Genomic DNA, 17,669 nt, shown 5'->3' with positions numbered 1-17,669 from the left:
GTATATATATACACGTATATACATACACACACATATATTTTATCTTCTTTATAAGGTTGGAAAGATCAGATGGAAGAATGTACAAGAAAGCACTTTGTAGACTGGAGAGCACTGTTTAAATGTGAAGGATTACTGTTAGTATTAAACATATTAGTATGCAATAGCTTCACTACACTGAAAAAAGCAGCCAGTACTTGCGCTAAAGGAGGCTTTCTCTGATGCAGCCAACAGGTTATCTCCAAGGCTCGGGCAGGGCCACCATCAACACTGGCAATAGCTGCTCAGGCTTGGATTTGTCGCAGCTCTGCAGCTCAAAGGGTCAGGTAGGAAGAGAAAATCAATGAGGCCATGGAGAGACAGGAAGGCTTCTGTGTGACATAGGGCTCGATTGGCCAAGGTGGGAGATGCAGTTATTGAGGTGGGGTCTGTGGGATCATGTAGAAGAGACATTTAGGGGATGATATGGACAAAGCTTGGAGGAATGAGTGGACGTGGTGTATTTGGAGAGCACAGTTGGCTAAGTGTCAACAGAACTTAGGCAGAACTTCCTGTGGGGAGAAGTTGAGAAGTTGGTCTTGTGTTGTAAGGCCTCGTGTGTGACAAAGGTCTTTGGACTGTCATCTGTGACATTAGGGGAAACCCTCAGAGGACTTGGGAAGAGGCATGTCTAGCTCTGTTTTAGAAGATAAGGGTGGTGGTCTAAGCGAATTCCTTGCTGGACCGGCTTGCATCCGCCAGTTGTGCACATAGCTTCCCAGTTGTGATATTTTTAGTGACATCACGTTGGTGCTTGAAATCACACGTGGTGGGAGAATTTACAGCACAGAAGTCAACAAGTGATACAAGTCATTCCCTTTTCCCCTTCAAACTGGTTGTTAAAAATTTATCCAGGGACTTCCCTGGTGGCACAGTGGTTAAGAATCTGCCTGCCAACGCAGGGTTCGAGTCCTGGGCTGGGAAGATCCCACATGCCACGGAGCAACTAGGCCCGTGCGCCACAACTACTGAGCCTGCGCTCTAGGACCCGCGAGCCGCAACTACTGAAGCCCGCGCGCCTAGAGCCCATGCTCCGCAACAAGAGAAGCCACCGCAATGAGAAGCCCGCGCACCGCAACGAAGAGTAGCCCCCGCTCGCCGCAGCTAGAGAAAGCCTGCGCGCAGCAACGAAGACCCAATGCAGCCAAAAATAAATTTATTTTTTAAAAAAATTATCCAGAACAGTTAAGGGGCCATTTCAGTAGGGTAGGACTTTAGTACAATAGTTGCAGACTTGGGATATGCCTTAAAAATCCTTCAGGCTCCACCCAGACACCCAGAATCAGAATCCAGGGCAAGTGAGGGTATAGGAACCTATTTTTAAAAAAGTTTTCCGTCAGTTCTTGTGCAGCCAGTCTGGTATGACCGGGGCAGGGACAGGAGGAGTAGGGAGGAGGGGATGGATATAAAAGATGTTTCAAAGGTAGGAGCAACAGAACTCGGCGACAGATTGGAGGTAGGGAGCGGAGGAGAGGGAACCGCTACAACTATTTCTGAGTTTCCTTGTTTGGATAGCTAAGTGGATGGATGGTGATGCAGGTGGCTGAGCGAAGGAAAGCGGATGCAGATGGTTTGGTAGAAGAGGTGAGAGTGCGGGAGGGAGCAGGCAGTTTGGGACATGCTGCTCGAGGAGCGCACGGACGCAGGGTTTTGGTCATGTCCTGTAAGCAGCTGGGTCAGGGGAACTGATGCTTGGTGGAACGGTCCAAGCTGGTGGTACAGGTTTGGGAGTCAACATGTGGGTCGTTGAGGCCATGAACTCGCACGAGATTATCGGGAGAGAATGTGTAGTGAAAAGAAGGTGACTGTAGGCAAAACTCTAACCATGCAGAGGTTGGTAGAAGCGGAGCCAAGAGGAGATCCAGCGAACACCAGTTTGTATATTGATTATTGAAGTCAGTGGTTCCTTGGAGGGCGGGGTTCCTTTAGGTATTAACAAAATTTCCAAAGGCTTAATAGAAACCACACATTATTTCATTTGAATTCTATCAACCCAGTGTGGTGAGACGTGTTACTGGATGCTGACCTGAATGGTAGCTGTGTGCCTTTGACTAAAAACACGCTCACAAATTAACCAGGAGACAGATAGTGTGTTGTCAGTTATCTTTTTCAGAACCTGATAGTTGGGAATATAATTTAAGGGTTCTTGGTGTGGAGGAAGTAGGGATGTGGGGGGAGCACAGGCAGGGGCTCTTGGTGTGTCCTGGGAAAGTCTCCTGACTTGTTCCTGTGAGGGGAAATCGACGGAGAAGGAATTTTAACCCATTTTGAGCAGTTTAGGTAAAGTGACCAGGATCAAGATGATTGTCCAAGGGACATCCCTCACGGTCCAGTGGTTAGGACTCCATACTTCTACTGCCAGGGCTCCGGGTTCGATCCCTGGTCGGGGAACTAAGATTCCGCAAGCCACGTGGTGCAGCCCCCCCCAAAAAAGATGATTGTCCAAGATCACGTTTTGAGGTTATCTGTGGACAAAGTGGCTTCTGGCTCTCCTGGGGTTTGAGAACTCTTTGCAGTTTCCTGGCACTTCCTTCCTTCTCCAATGTGAAGGCTCTGGATTGGGAAGGAAGGGATTTTCTAAAGGCAGGAGGGGCCCCAGGGGGCTGGGGAGGGAGGGAGGCGAGGGAGGGTGGGAGGAGGCTGGCCTCTGAGACTCTGCTGCCCAGGGCCTTGGCGAATTCTCACAGACTTCAGGTCCTGGGAAACAACTTGTTGGCCCTGTTCCGTCCTGAGTAAAGGTTTACTACCAGGAGACCTGGTGAAGTTGTATTTACTCTCTTCAGACGGTCTAAGATTTCCGTGTGACGCTGAGTAGTGACTGAGGCCAAGGAAGCTACTGGGATGTGGGAAACTAGAAGGAGGCGGTGTGTTCCTTTAGCTAAGCGCAATTGAAGAGAGATAAGCTGGCACAATTCTCCTTGCTTCCCCCTGCCCCCCAGTGGCACCTTCAGGACCCATTGGAGGGATGTAATGGGGTAGGTGTAAGTCTTTTAATTGTGTGAGGTGAGAGGCCTAGGTGAGGGATGCTTTACCCTTTGTGAAAACTATCTCAGAACAGGGCATTCGAGAAAAAAATTTTTTTTTCCAACCGAAGCTTGATTATCTATATTCTTGAGACCCAGGGATTAGCATGAAAATTTAAAATGCATTGTTTGGGATTAGTAGGTACAAACTGCTATATATAAAATAGGTAAGCAACTAGGTCCTACTGTATAGCATAGGGAACTATAGTCAATATCTTTTTTTTTTTTTTGCCGTATGCGGGCCTCTCACCGCTGTGGCCTCTCCTGCTGCGGAGCACAGGCTGCGGACGCGCAGGCTCAGCGGCCGTGGCTCACGGGCCCAGCCGCTCCGCGGCATGTGGGATCTTCCCAGACCGGGGCACGAACCTGTGTCCCCTGCATCGGCAAGCGGACTCTCAACCACTGCACCACCAGGGAAGCCCTATATTCAATATCTTGTAATAAACTATAATGGAAAAGAATCTGAAAAAGAAGATAGATAGATACACACACACACACATATATGTGTGTGTGTGTGTGTGTGTGTGTGTGTGTGTGTATCACCAAATCACTTTGCTCTACACCCGAAACTAGCACAAATTGTAAATCAACTATACTTCAGTAAAAAAAGAAAACAAAAAGAAATACCAATGTCACCAAAAAAAGAAGGTACAAACTTCCAGCTATAAAATACCTAAGTCCTGGGGATGTAATGTTCAGCATGGTGACAATAGTTAATAATATGATGTTGCATATTTGAAAGTTGCTGAGAGAGTAAATCTTAAAAGCTGTCATCACAAGGAAAAAAACTGTGGGACTTCCATGGCAGTCCAGTAGTTAGGACTTTGCGCTTTCACTGCTGGGGCCCGGGTTCAGCCCCTGGTTGGGGAACTAAGATCCCGCAGGCCTTGCGGTACGGCCAAAAAAAAAAAAGTAACTATGTATGGTGACAGATGTTAGACTTATTGTGGTGACCATTTTGCAATATATACAAATATCGAATCATTATGTTGTACACCTGAAACTAATACAATGTTTTATGTCAATTATACCTCAATCAAATAAAAATTAAAATTCTTTTAAATTAACAGAAGAGAAAATTTAATACTCATAGGCATTTTGGAAAGAAAGAAACAAAAAAAAAAAAAGTTGCAGCTTTGGGCTTCAGAATCTTTTCCCACTGACGAATACCTGTGATGTCTAATTGGAGGGCCACCTTCTTTCCTGTTCGCCCTCCAATGGAGGCTCTGTCAAGCATGAGATACGGCTTCCTCATGTTGGATAACTGAGAGTTGGGCCGCAACTCTGGCATAGGGGTGGGGCAGAGGAGGGCTGGTGTTAGGAGGGCCATGCCAGCCCTCATGGGTTTGCTTACAGTGGTGGCTTTATTTAGAAGGTTCACATCTAATTCAAGTTGGCATCTCCAGAGCACCAAACCCTGAAGCTTAGTCTGCTGGAAACATGGATGAATTTATGGTCCATCAGGAATTCATACAGACTGGTGGGCTCCTTGAAGTCACAGACCAGGCCTTACAAATCCAGTAAGGACTAGCAGGATACTTTGAACACAGGTGTCCAGAAAAGGTTGGTGAGCATTTTGGAAGCACATTGTAATCTAGAGGGAGCATGTAATCTGTACTCAGCGAAGTGTCTTTCTGGACTGGCCGGGGAGTATTCAGCAGAAAGTGGAGACCTCAGAGGGAGGACAAGGCTAGATATTTGTACATTAATTTATCATGTTGTCCATCTAGTAGGTGCTAGGTACAGTGCTGGGCACTGGGGATGGAAAGAAATGACATAAAATGGGATCTTCGTTCTCAAATAACTTACAGTGTGGTAGAAGGTATACAGAATCAGTAATTACTGTATCCCAAGGAGTATGATAAGTGTTATGATAAAGGGAGGTACAGGGCAGGGTGATATAGGGACCATAGTGTGGGTGGTGGCCATCGAGGAAGATTTCCCTGAGAAGGTACTACTTTTGGAGGATGATAATAGCTATAATATTGAGTATCTACTCAATGCCAGATACCTTTCTAAGTATTTTGTGGGTACTAATTTATTTAATTTTCACAACACCCCAGTGAAGAAGATACTTTTATCATCCCCAGTTTATGGAGGGTGAAATTGAGTAGGTGGAAGAATCGAGATTTGAGTGCTGACTGTCTAAAGCTAGAGCCCTCAGGCTTAATCCCTGAAGATCCTGCCTCAGCCCATGGGAATGAGTGAAACAAAGAGGGGAAGTGGAGAAAAGGATAAACCAGGCGAGAGCAGAGCAAAGTCAAAGCCAGGGACAAGCAGAATGACCGGAGTGGAGAGTGAAATTCAGGAGCCGGTGAGGGAGATGTGGGAGATGTGGACGCTAGGAAGGTAGATGGCAGTCAGCTTACTGGGCTTTTATAGCTTAGTTTTAGGCTAAACTAAGGAGTTTTTGAACTTTGTTCTGAAATTAGGAGACACCTAAAGGATTTTAAGCCAGGAGGAGGGGTCTTCCCTGGCAGTCCAGTGGTTAGGACTCCTCACTTTCACTGCCGAGGGCCCGGACTCAATCCCTGGTTGGGGAACTAAGATCCCTCAAACCACGCGGTCAAAAAAAATAAAGTAGTAAGCCAGGAAGAGCTGTGATCAAATCTGCATATCAGGAAGAACACTGTTGTATCAGTGTCAAGGACAGAGTGGAGCAGGGCCGGGTTGGCAACAGGCAAAGCAGTTAGGAGCCGATTAAAGTAATGCCCGCAGGGAGTGATGAGAGCTTGACCTCAAGCAGTGGCAGTCAATGTTGAAGGGAGGATGGGATGCCTTTGAGGGATAGTAAGGTAGCATCTGCAGGACCTGGTGTGAAATTGACATGGAGGTGCATTTCTAGTTTGCATGCATCCTTAGTTGTGGAGTCCAAGGAGAGGACAAAAAGATGGTGAAATCAGTATTGGGCATGTTCAGTTTGAGATTCCTGTTGGACCCATTCACCGTGGCAAATGTATTATAATAAAAATAAGTATTATTAATATTTTGGGGGTACTTATTACTTGCCAAGACTTCTGTTAAGTGCTTTATATCAGTTAACTTGGTCAATCCTCCAAACAGGTGTGTGAAGTGACTTACATTTTAAAAGACAAGGGGGCAGGAATGTAGAGAGAGGTTAACAGGCTGCTCTGAGTTACTCCGATAACAAGTGGCAGAGCTGGAACTCAAATCCTGGGTTTGATCTGGAAACCTCTATGCTGTTCAATAAAGCCTTCTGCAGTGATGGAGATGTTCTCTACCTGCACTAATATGGAAGCTAATGGCCACATGTGGTCATCAGGTTCTTGAAATGTAGCTAGTACGACTAAGGAACTAAATTTTGAATGAATTTAAGTAGCCACATGTGACTAGTGACAGCTCAGTGCTGTGCTGTCTTTGGGGGTCATTAACTTATCCATCATAATTGAAGCCTTGCGTGTGGACATGATTCCCTAGAGATATATTGCAGTGGATTTTAATCTTCTGTGGGTTACATTCTCTATTTGAGAATCGGATGAGAGCTATAAATCCTCTTCCCTGAATGTGTAATATAACAATTTCAGAGATCCACAAAAACTAGGCTCCCCGGGTATAAAGCTGGAAGAGCAAGAAACCCAATAAAATGTGAACTCCTTGAGCATGGAGGTTTCATCTGTTTCATTTGCTACTTTGTATTTGGTATCTAGATTCTAGAACAATGCCTGGCCTATAGTTGGTATCAGATAATTTATTAAATGAGTGGCTGAATGAGTCCTGGGAAACATTTTAGGACCAACCAGAAGAAGAGTCCATGAAGTTCCCTAAAAAAGAAGAGAAAAACAAAAGTAGGATAAAATCCAAGAAAGAGGGCTTCCCTGGTGGCGCAGTGGTTGAGAGTCCGCCTGCCGATGCAGGGGACACGGGTTCGTGCCCCTGTCCGGGAAGATCCCACATGCCGCGGAGCGGCTAGGCCCATGAGCCATGGCCGCTGAGCCTGTGCGTCCGGAGCTTGTGCTCTGCAAAGGGAGAGGCCACAACAGTGAGAGGCCTGCGTACCACCAAAAAAAAATCCAAGAAAGAGCAGAGGGTTTTGTCATAGAAGGCAAGAAGGGTGAAGTTTAAAGAATGGGAATAATCATCAATGCCAGACCTGCCTGGGTGGTCAAATGAGGTTAGGATGTAACTATTGTCATTGGCTTTGGCAGTAACAGAGGTCTTGTTTGATCAAACCAAGGAGGGGTAAGGGTGTGGTCCAGGTTACAGTGACTAATTCACGAAATCAATGGTGAGGAAGCAGAGGCAGTGAGTGTGATGTCCAGTGGGTCTCTATCCTGGTTGCTCCCCAGAATCACTGGGAAGCTTTTAAAAAATACGCATTCCTGGACAGACTCTGACTTGGTAAATTTGGGGAGGGGGCCAAGGAATCTGCATAGAAAAGCTCCTAGCTTATTCTGATACAGATTTTTTTTAAAGTAATTTAGTTTATTGATTGCCTTAGGAGCATTAGAATGTTTTAAAGATGAACGATTTTAAATTACATAGAAAAGTCAATAAATGAGACATGCCTGAAATAGGGAGATAAGGATTTCTTCTTTGTTTATTAATAACTGCTTAATTATCACAACACATTATATGCAAATCTCTGATAGAGTTTTGATGGAAGTTCGACAGTCACCAAATAGTGCATTCTTTCAATAAAATATGGCCCTGAAGGGAAGGAAGGAAACATAAAGGAGTTGAGGGAGAGATTTTATTTTTTAAAGACAGAGACATGGGTATGTTTAGAGTCAGAAGAACTATTCAATAGAGAAACATTAGTGAGTTGTAATGAGTTAAAAGATATTTAGCTGGATTCTGAATCCCTCAGTCTTTGACCAGCTACCCACCTTGCTACTTGTTCCCAGGGGAGGCATTAAGCAGAAGCAGTCCTGCTACCTTTGTAGACAGATCATTAATCTTCACGCAGAGCATGTTATTTTCTAAGTAGTAATTGAGAATATTCAGTTATGTTGTGTAAGAAGCTGGCAGGCATTGGCAGTGTCCCAAATCACATCTGTTTACTTATCTTCTATTATTAGACTTTCCTATACCCGCTTGCCAGATGACAAACAGAAACTATTCTCTTTTATTCTCTACTTACAGGCTACCTGCCTTTCTTCCCCAAATGCCCTTCCTCTTTAAACTGAAATGGTAGACGCTAGAGTCATTTCTCAGGCAGATATAATTCAACATGAAAATCCAGCCTTTTATCAGTGACAGTGCGACTCTACTTTTCAAATCAGTGGCTCTCAAGATTTTTTATCATAAGGTTCTCTTCTGTTAATTTCCTCCCATGTATTGGTTGTTTCAAAGTATTTATCTGCCAAACTAACTGTGAATATTAAGTACAATTGATGTCCAACATTTCTGGTACACCTACCAAGGCCCAAACGTGGCGCTAGACACTTTCTATAGATGATTTCTACCATTTCTAATCCCCACTGCAGTCCTTAAAGGCATGTGGTGTATACCCATGTCTGACACTTAGAAAAGTTAAATAATTTGCCCAGTATCACTGTGCTAAGTGGCAGAACTTGTGTCTTCCTGATTCCAAATCTTGAACTCAGATGTTGGGAAATAGGCTGAGAGAGGGTAAGGGACTTGGTCAAAGTTATACGGCCAGTAAGAAACAAAGCCAGGGCGAACCTCGGTTTGTCTGTCTCCATGCTATTCTACTACATCCACTAAATTTCTTCCCCCACTTAAAAAATTTTTTTTAATTAATTTTTATTGGAGTATAGTTGCTTTACAACATCGTGTTATTAGTTTCTTGCTGTACAGCAAAGTGAATCAGTCATACGTATACATATCCCCCACTTTTATTAATCAGACATTTATCAATCAAAGCCACTCTGAGCTTTTCAGAGCTTCTAATTAGCATAAGATAATTGGTATTAACATACTAGATTGCTCTGATTAGAGCCAAAAACAAAGAAATGCGAAAAATGAGTGCATAGCCTTAGTGTGGGTAAATGTACTGGTTCCATTAGGCTCTGGAAATACTAAATGACATCTCGCATAGCCCCATAACTGCTTGGAATCCCCTGAATCTCCCAAAACCCCTTCCCGGCTTAGGAGACCCCATTAGTATTGTCTGGGCGAGAAAGAACTGTTTCTACTTAGGAAGCACCAGCTCAGAAAAAGTGCCAAATTTAGTTTCCACAGGAGTGAAGCTGTACTTTGCAGAGGGCAGAAGGACACCTTCCTGGTGACTTGTGGGTTTAGGCTGACCTTCCTGCCAGTGCCCGGGGGTGGGGGAGGGAGGAAGGGAGACCAGTGGAATCATGGGAATTTACCCAGCCTGCCTTGCGGAGCTTCCTGCTGGCTCGGTATCCTGTGAATTTCTGCCTCTGGAGTGTGCTCTGCCTCAGATTACAATGGATTTTTCCCAGCCAGAGTTACTGGTTCAGTGTGACCTTCTAGGATAAGCTCTCAGCACTAGCTTGCTGGCAGAGAACAAAACCAGGACTCCAGATTCGATTCGCTTCAGCTGTTTTCCCTCCGGAACATTGCGGGACGCACCGAAGCGCTTCCCCACCGTATTTACAGTGTGCTGTTTCAAAATTTAATTTCTAGAGTGGTTTTTATCAGCAGCTTGAATTTACAGCAGGAGGGATTTTAGTCATCCTCATGCGTTTTCTAGCTCTTTTGGGGGAAAGGCAAACGGTTGCTTATACAACTTCCCTTCCTTGCAGTGTTAAGCTGACTTTCAGTCATCTGGTGCCCAGGCTAAGTCATTCCAAATCGGTGTTTGGAGTTTCTTTTCAGACTTTCTAAGAGACGTTTTCATCCGTGAGCGCCCTCTGCCGGACTTCCTTCAAGTTCTTCTCAGCTTCCTTAAGCTGTAGAGCCCGCACTGGCCACCTGTCCCTCCAAGGCCTTGACTGAAATGGAGCGGTTGTGGACGTGGCCCTTGACCTCTGGCCTTCCACAGCCCTCTGCAAGCACCCTACCGTGGTGACGGCTCTTCTTCATGACCTCAGAAGACCGGCAGATTCATTTAGGGAGCAGGGTGAGCTGCCCAGTGTCCAGGTGGTCTGTACTGTTTGAAAAGGCTCATATAAGAGAGGAGCTGAGAATTTTGCCAGAGAGCAAGGCCGTGTCTGAATCTCTGCTCAACAACGATCATTTCATGGGGTTGGGTGGAGTGGTAGTGGTTGGCGTCGATCTCACCTTTAAAGACGGTGGGAAAAAAAGTTCTGAAAATGGGAGGAGAGAGGACCAGGCTCCTTTGGCGGGTGGGGAGGCAGGGGGGTGTCTAGAGGAGGAGGGAGCCTATGCGTGCTGCAGCTGTTGCTGCTGTGGAGTTACCTGTAGTTCCTTCTGTTCTACGTTCTCCTCTCCAATATGTTGCCTGAAATTCCCCAGCAGAAGTGTCTGCGACCTGCGCCCCTTCATCCTTCCGCTGTTGCCGCATCGCAGTGCTCAGGGAACACTTGTGCCTCCTAGACTGGGGCTCCTTACGTCCCAGCCTTCTGGCACAGTGCCTGGTAGGTGGTAAATGTGTGGTGAGCCGAGCTGAACCAGAATGCCCTCTCAGGATTCCCTGCCGGTCCAGTGGTTAGGACTCTGCGCTTTCACTGCCGGGGGCCTGGGTTCAGTCCCTGGTTGGGAAACTAAAATCCCACAAGCCACGCGGAGTGGCCAAATAAATTAAGAAAAAAAAAAAAAAAAAAAAAAAACCCTTCTTTTCTCAGTTCTGCTCATCCTGAATCTGTTCAAATTTCAAGTGTCAGCAAAAAAACCCTTGCTGTTGAGATGGTCTTCTCTTACCAGCCCCAGAAGGAAGTGATCTTTCTCTGGTCTATGTTTCTGTAGCTTTTAATATTTACTTCTAAGAGTTATCATTTTCTACTTTTAAATGTAGTTTAAAATTATAGTTTATATTGACTCTTACTTTCCAGATTGTAAATACCTTGAGAGCAGGATCCCTGTCTGATTCATGTCTTTATTTTCCATGACCCACAAAACGATGACTTGCACATAATAATAGCATTTGTACAACAGTTAGTATGTGCCAAGCAGTGTTCTCCATACTTCACATATGTTCATTCTTTGATTCTTACAACAGCTTTAAAGAACTATCGTAACATCTATCTCCATTTTGTAGGTAAGGAAAATGACTAATAATTTGCTCAGGGTTGTGTTAAGTAGGAAGCGGAGGAAGTTGGATGTAACCTGAGGCAGCGTATTCCAAAGTCTTGACTTAACTTGGATGCTGCCTTTTGACATATGTGCACATAGAGAGCATTGGAGAAATACTTGTTGAATGCATGCACGTTGATATTTCTTAGTTATTTAGAACCAATAAATTGTTTGAAGGTGATCCATTGTTAACTTTTCATCTCCACCCTCTGAACGGTTTTCTAAGCAATGGGAAGGCCAGAAGGGGGCGCCAGAAAGTTGGTTCTCGTTTTGGTTTCAGAAGCTGGATGGCTTGGCCTCGTTCAGGTTCTGGTTTGGAAGTCAGCAGTGCCATCTAGTGAGATAACTTGCTAAAATCAGCTCAGAATTATTTTTCTGGAACTCTGGTACTTCTCATTTAGTTCTGGGAGCCCCTCTATTAGCTTTACTTTAAGCCTTGATTGCCAGAGTGAGGGTAGGGTGAGAAGGAAGCACAGCCCCATTATAGATAGTTTAAATGGAGTCCAGTTTGATCTCTTCCGTGAAGAGGCCGTAATGCTGATTGTGGTCATTGGGTTGGTTGAGCCCCTTTGGGTGTTAGATAGTGTAAAACACTGGGTTCCAGACAGCCCTCCCTCTTCCTTCTCCTCAAATGTACTGCCAACGGTGTAGACTGGTATTCCTCTCTCTCTCTTTTTCTCTTTTAAAATTATTATTATTATTGTTATTTTGGTTTTTCTCTCTTGATTCTTGCCTCTGGAGCTGAGTCTGCTGTGGAATTTGAGTTCCAGTCATCTGTGGGTTGCCTACTGTAGTCTTAACACCTATTCCAAGTTGTATAGAAGAGGGTTCTTGATACATATGACAGGTCAGTCCCAATGTAAGAAATCCCGTGGGTTGGCAACACAGCAGTATAATTTTGTTATAAGGAGTTTTTAAAAGGCAAGTCTATGAGACCTTGCAAGGAGGGAATGATGAGTAGCCACATGTTCTCCACAGGGAATGAGCGGCAAAAAAAAAAGTGCTTTGTGTAGAGTAAAAGAAAACACAGGATTGTGTACACACTTGGTTGTGCCAAGCAACTGGAAGCTTTGTGTGTGGTGCTGTTCTGATTTCTGGCGTGTGTGTGTGTGTGTGTGTGTGTAGGTGCATGTTTGTGTATTTGAAAATTTGATGTAAATTGCTTCTAAGTTCATTTACTTCTTGCTGAAAAATCAGAACATGAGAGCGTGGTTGTAAAATCACGTGCTTCTTTGGTGGAGAGTGTACAGTCACTGGGGCAGGCACTTACCCTACAAGATTGTTCACAGTTTGCCATCTTCTGGGGATCTAGTCTAAGGAGTGTACTCTGTAGAGAGCAGTGCTTTTTATGGCTGTGAACAATCCACCAGAACAAGGGAACAAGTCTGGTTGTACTGGGCCTGGGTTATAGTGACATTTATGGTAATAGGAATTTATTATGAATGGAATCTATGCCAAACAGGGGTTTGCTGACTTTTTCTGTAAGGGGCCATACAGTAAATATTTAGGCTTTGTGGGTCTAATGGCCTCACTACTGCACTTATTCAGTTCTGTCTTAACTGTACAGCTCTGCCATTGTAGCAAAAAAGCAGCCCTGGTTAGTATGTTAATGAATGGATGTGGCTGTGTTTCAATAAAACTTTATTTATGACATCATTTTGAATTTCATATAATTTTCACATGTCATGAAATATTATCATTTTAAAAATGTTTATTCCCAGCCGTTTAAAAAAGCAAACACCATTCTTAGCCCACGGGGGCTGCAGACTCTTGATTAGAAACCTGGAGTACTTAATAATTAGCAATTAATAAAAATTATTTGTTCACCAGCTTTATGTTCAGTTAGTGTCATAAGGTGTCTGAACAGCTTTTCTTTCTCTTGAGTAGGATGAATGACTGTTGAATTCCACAGTCATTTAAAGTAAGCACTTCAAGAACTCTTGTGAGTTGAAGCTCTATAATCTTCGTGCCTACAGGGCTTTAAGGAGTGGAGGGACTCCACCTTCTAATCCCTCTTTCGTCCCTCACCCTCTTCAGCCTTCCCTGGAGGCGGGGAAGCAGGCCACGTGGCCCCAGACTCCATCAAGTCTCAAGTCTTTCTCCTGCTGGAATTCCCTCCTGCCCGCACCCCTCCCCTTCCTGCCCACAAGACTGCAAGCCAGCACCTTGAGTGTCTCAGGGGAGGCGGAAGAATGGGATTATTCTGTCCTACAGATCTAGAGGCCCAGGTACAGAGAATGCCAGAGACATTCACTCTCAGAGACTGTGTGGCCTGGGAAGAAAATGGTGATAGGTCAGGATCTTCCTCTATGTGCTTTAGGTATGATGGGTGGGGTTTTCACCAAATGGGTGTCTCAGTTCCACCGTCAGGCAGTATACCCTCTGTGTAAACTTACCCGGGGAACGTCTACCTTTAAGATGTTGTAACCCCGTTTCTCCATTGAGCTGAAGTCTAGATGCTCTCCCCCAGGGTTGAGAAAGAAGCCGAACGTTAACGGTTCACATCCTGTCTTTTCTCAGCAGCCAGCAGAGCAGCCATGACGATGACTCTAGCAGGTTCCTGAGTCCTCGGGTGCGGGAAGAAAGGTAAGATCGCCTGAGGAGGGCAGCGATTACAGTGGGTGGGGAAAATGTTCGAGGAAGATGGTGCTTTTGCCGCGAATGAGAACTGTGGGAAACTGCAGAGAAATAGGGGCCCGCCAGACCTCTGTGCTCAAACACGGATTAGAAGGAGGATGCTCCCCCTCGACCCGAGTAGAGGGGACCGAGTCTAAAGGCTTTTGGTGTCCAGCAGGGGAAGAAGTCAGTGTGTGGAAACTAAGTCCGTTGGGAAGATGTCAGAGTGGACTTGGCACCTGAGGCACACTCTAAAGGTCGGGTACGGTGTGGAGCGAGAGGGGAAAGGGTATTTTGTGCCCGAGGAAAACGGCGTGGCCGGGGATGCATGTGTGGCATCAGAGTGGTACCTGAAAGGTGGGTTCGCCTCTTGGTGGGTGTCAACCAAAAGATACAACCAAGCTAAAGATCGGAGGAAGGAAGGAGTTATCCCAAAGCAGTGTTTCCCCCACAGCAAAACTGGGGAAGTTTTAAGCTAAGGGTATTCATGCGTATTCATGAGGGGCTTGAGCTGAGGAGAATTCAGCATGAATTTGTGACAGAGGTCGACAGAGTTCAAGCGTTAGTTGATTGAGGTGAGGAGGGTCGACATCATCCTTCCGTCCTCCACCTGGGTGGGGGGCACGTGGGAGTCAGCATCATCAACCTGTTAACTTCTCCCACCTGGTTGGGGTTTCTGTATCTGCAAAACAGCTCAAGGATATTGTTGCGTGTATCCCTGGAGGGGGATCCAGGACCCTGCCGCAAGGCTTCACTATTGTTTCTTGACTGTTCCTCTCCTGTCTCCTCCGTATCCCCTCCCTTCCCTGATTAGCAACTGTTTGAACATGCCCGCTGGAACTCAGGGAAGGTCGTGGAGGCTGAATGAAGCCTATTTCCTGTAATCAAGAAGTGGGGGGCACAGAAAGGCTTTTGTTCCTGGGAGCCCCACAGGGCGCTGCTCGTATCACTATCTGTTTGCATGATGACAGGAGTGGATGGTAGGTGTCAGAGGTTAACGGAGAATGAGGTGGGGTGTACAGGGGGCCCCCTGAGGATACGGAGGCTCCTGGATGCTCGTTCGAGGCTCTGAGGTGGGACTGGCTAAACACTCAGGCTGTGGACCCCAGGTGGCATCTGTGGCATGTAGCGCTTCTGAATGGTAGACAGAGGGAGCGGTCTGTTGCAGCAAGTTAAACTTCTGTGCCCAGCGAAGGTGGACCATACTGACCTTAACGGAAAGGGGGTCTCAGCAGGCATGCCGCAGGGCTCTGCTTTTGGTCTAGCTCTGTTTATGAAAATGCAGAAGGTACTTTTACCTCATTTATCAAACTTATGGTGGCTGCTCAGCTGAGAGGGAGTAGAGAGAACACCAAGGATGATAGAACCAAGACTTAGTATTATTTCAAATAGAACAGTAGGTGGAAACAGCACGGAGTATTTTAAAAAAGGAAATGTGCTATTATATATTTATACATTTGTATTAGAATAGTTTCTTGAGTGTAGGGTTACCACGGGGAGCCTAACTTGACAGGATTTCATGTGGAAAAGAACTTAAGGGTTACTTTTTAACCAGCCACATATAAGCCAGTAATCTGAAGCAAGTACCAAATGATCTTTGAAAGTCTGAGTTCATTACTGGAAGGATGGAGCATGGATTAAAAAAAAAAAAAAAGGTCTCACTGTAGTCTGTACTAGTTTGACCATATTGGATGTATTATTTTCCGTTCTTTGGAAAAGGATATTGATAAATTAGAGTTCAGAAAAGAATGATCAAGGTGATAACTATGTGATTATAAGGATTGGTTGAAGGAAAGGGGTTTAGCCTGGAAAAGAGAAGGTTTAGAATGACTATAGCAGCACTCTTTAAATATCTGAAAGCCTAAGAAATAGAACTAGAGGGGTAGGAGTTACAGCGAGAGGGATTTCAGCTCAGGATAAGAAAGAACTTTTCCATGATGAGAGCTGTACTGCAATGGAACAGGCCTTGTAAAGTAATGAACTATCTCCTCCATACAAGTGTTCAGGCAAAAGCTAGATGGTATGTCATGAAAAGGATTTCATCCTGGGCAGGAGGGTGGGACCTTCCCTTTATATTTATAAAGTTTTATGAGTTCTGCCCTAGTTCTCAGTTTTGTGCTTGTTACTAACCAAAATTAACAGTTCAGCTCATCAATTTAGACAGAGGCATGGGGCCTCCAAGGGGCAAAGATTAATCACTCTTGTAAAGATGCTTTCATCAGTTATGATCTGATGGCAGTGCCCTCAGTCTCTAGAGTGGCCTTCGCTCTCTTTTCAGTGCTGTCTGGATTTCGACAACCATACTCTCAAAATTGGAAGGGTCCGTAGAGTTCCCCAGCAGAACTCCCTTCCCTGTGCTTGTGCGCCAAACATCTCTGGAAGCGTTCTGTCCATTTCTGATCATCATACCTTCAGCTGCTCCTCGTCTATCTGCCCTACGATTGTCAGGTCCTCGGTTCGCTCTGTTTTATCCCTGCTGCTTAGGGCATTCCTGGGAGAGATGAATAAGTGCCAAGTTGTACATACTCTGCAATGCGTTTTTCACAAGGCTGCTTGCTAACTGGAGAGAGCCCTGCCTTTTTGTTCAGTATTTGGGATTGTATGCTGATAAAAATTATATTCTAGCTCCTGTGCTCACTCCCCCAACCAAGTGAAATGTTACGGAGGGTCTCCCTTCCAAACCTCTGCCCAGAAAAATCCTCTAAATGTCTTCCCGGGTCCTTTCTTCTCCCTGGCCCACCGACAGCCCCCTGAACTCCTCATGGTGGATGTTGGATATAGTTCTGCACTAGCTCACCTTGGGCATTATGGGAAACAGAGAGGGCTGGGATCAGAAGGATGCTTCTTGTGGCGGTCCCTGTGGACCCCTCCCCTCGAAACTCAGGACGGATGTGTGTTCCCCGTGGTGTTTCTGAATGAATTATTTTTTCCCTTCTCAGCCAGTGGGTTCTCCTGGAGAGAGCAAGTCCTGAGAGTGCTAATTAATCACTCAGCCCCAGCTCAGCACAAACCTTTACACCCTGCACCTAATCCTTCCTCTAACATGTTTCCACCCAATTAAGAGACTCTCTGGGGCATTTTGGATATTACTCTGTGATATCCTGACCTAGAGCAAGTGTGAGATCTGAGCCCTGTGGAGATTTTCTGCGGTGGTGGGGAATCTGGTTTGTGCCCTTTGCTCTGGGCCCAGTTTGATGGACAGCACACCCTGCTGGTTACAGCGGCATTCCCCACACTGGCCAGGCCTTCCTGGACAAACAGATCATCTCATTTACTCTTTGCCCCTCCCCTGGGAAGCAGGTAGAGCGGGGTTGAAAATGGTCAAGTATGAAATGGGTAGTATGGACCCTTTTCTGTGGCCCCTCCTAATTCTGCAAACCATGTGGTCAATTACAGAATGAAGGATCGTTTCATAGAGCAGGCAAAAAAAAAAAAGTTTGATTTCCTCTGGTTTGTTTTTGGTTTTGTTTTTTTAAAAAATTTACTTATTGTATTTATTTTATTTTTGGCTGTATTGGGTCTCCATTGCTGCACGGGGGCTTTCTCTAGTTGCGACGTGCCGGCTTCTCATTGTGGTGGTTTCTGTCATTGCGGAGCTCGGGCTCTAGGCGTGCGGGCTTTGGTAGTTGTGGCACGTGGGCTCAGTAGTTGAGGCTCGCGGGCTCTAGAGCACAGGCTCAGTAGTTGTGGCACACGGGCTTAGTTGCTCTGTGGCGTGTGGGATCTTCCCGGACCAGGGATCGAACCTACGTCCCCTGCATTGGCAGGCAGATTCTTAACCGCTGCGCCACCAGGGAAGTCCCAATTTCTTCTGTTTTAAAGATCAAAATTATAACCCTTTAGTACGAG

General features: G+C 45.6%; 1 protein-coding gene across 2 annotated transcripts in view; it reads left to right on the top strand.

Moving 5' to 3' along the window:
- GRAMD1B (GRAM domain containing 1B) overlaps positions 1-17,669 on the top strand; it is a 171,999-nt gene that overhangs the window by 27,494 nt on the left and 126,836 nt on the right. For both annotated transcript variants that reach the window (XM_065883061.1, XM_065883062.1), the window contains exon 3: positions 13,725-13,790. In XM_065883061.1, coding sequence (XP_065739133.1) covers positions 13,725-13,790 — 66 coding nt within the window. The remainder of the gene's footprint in view (positions 1-13,724; positions 13,791-17,669) is intronic.

This window comes from Phocoena phocoena, chromosome 8, assembly GCF_963924675.1.
Source record: "Phocoena phocoena chromosome 8, mPhoPho1.1, whole genome shotgun sequence".
Lineage (NCBI taxonomy): Eukaryota > Metazoa > Chordata > Mammalia > Artiodactyla > Phocoenidae > Phocoena > Phocoena phocoena.
The sequence above is the reverse complement of the archived record's forward strand: the minus strand, read 5'-3'. Positions and strand labels throughout refer to the sequence as shown.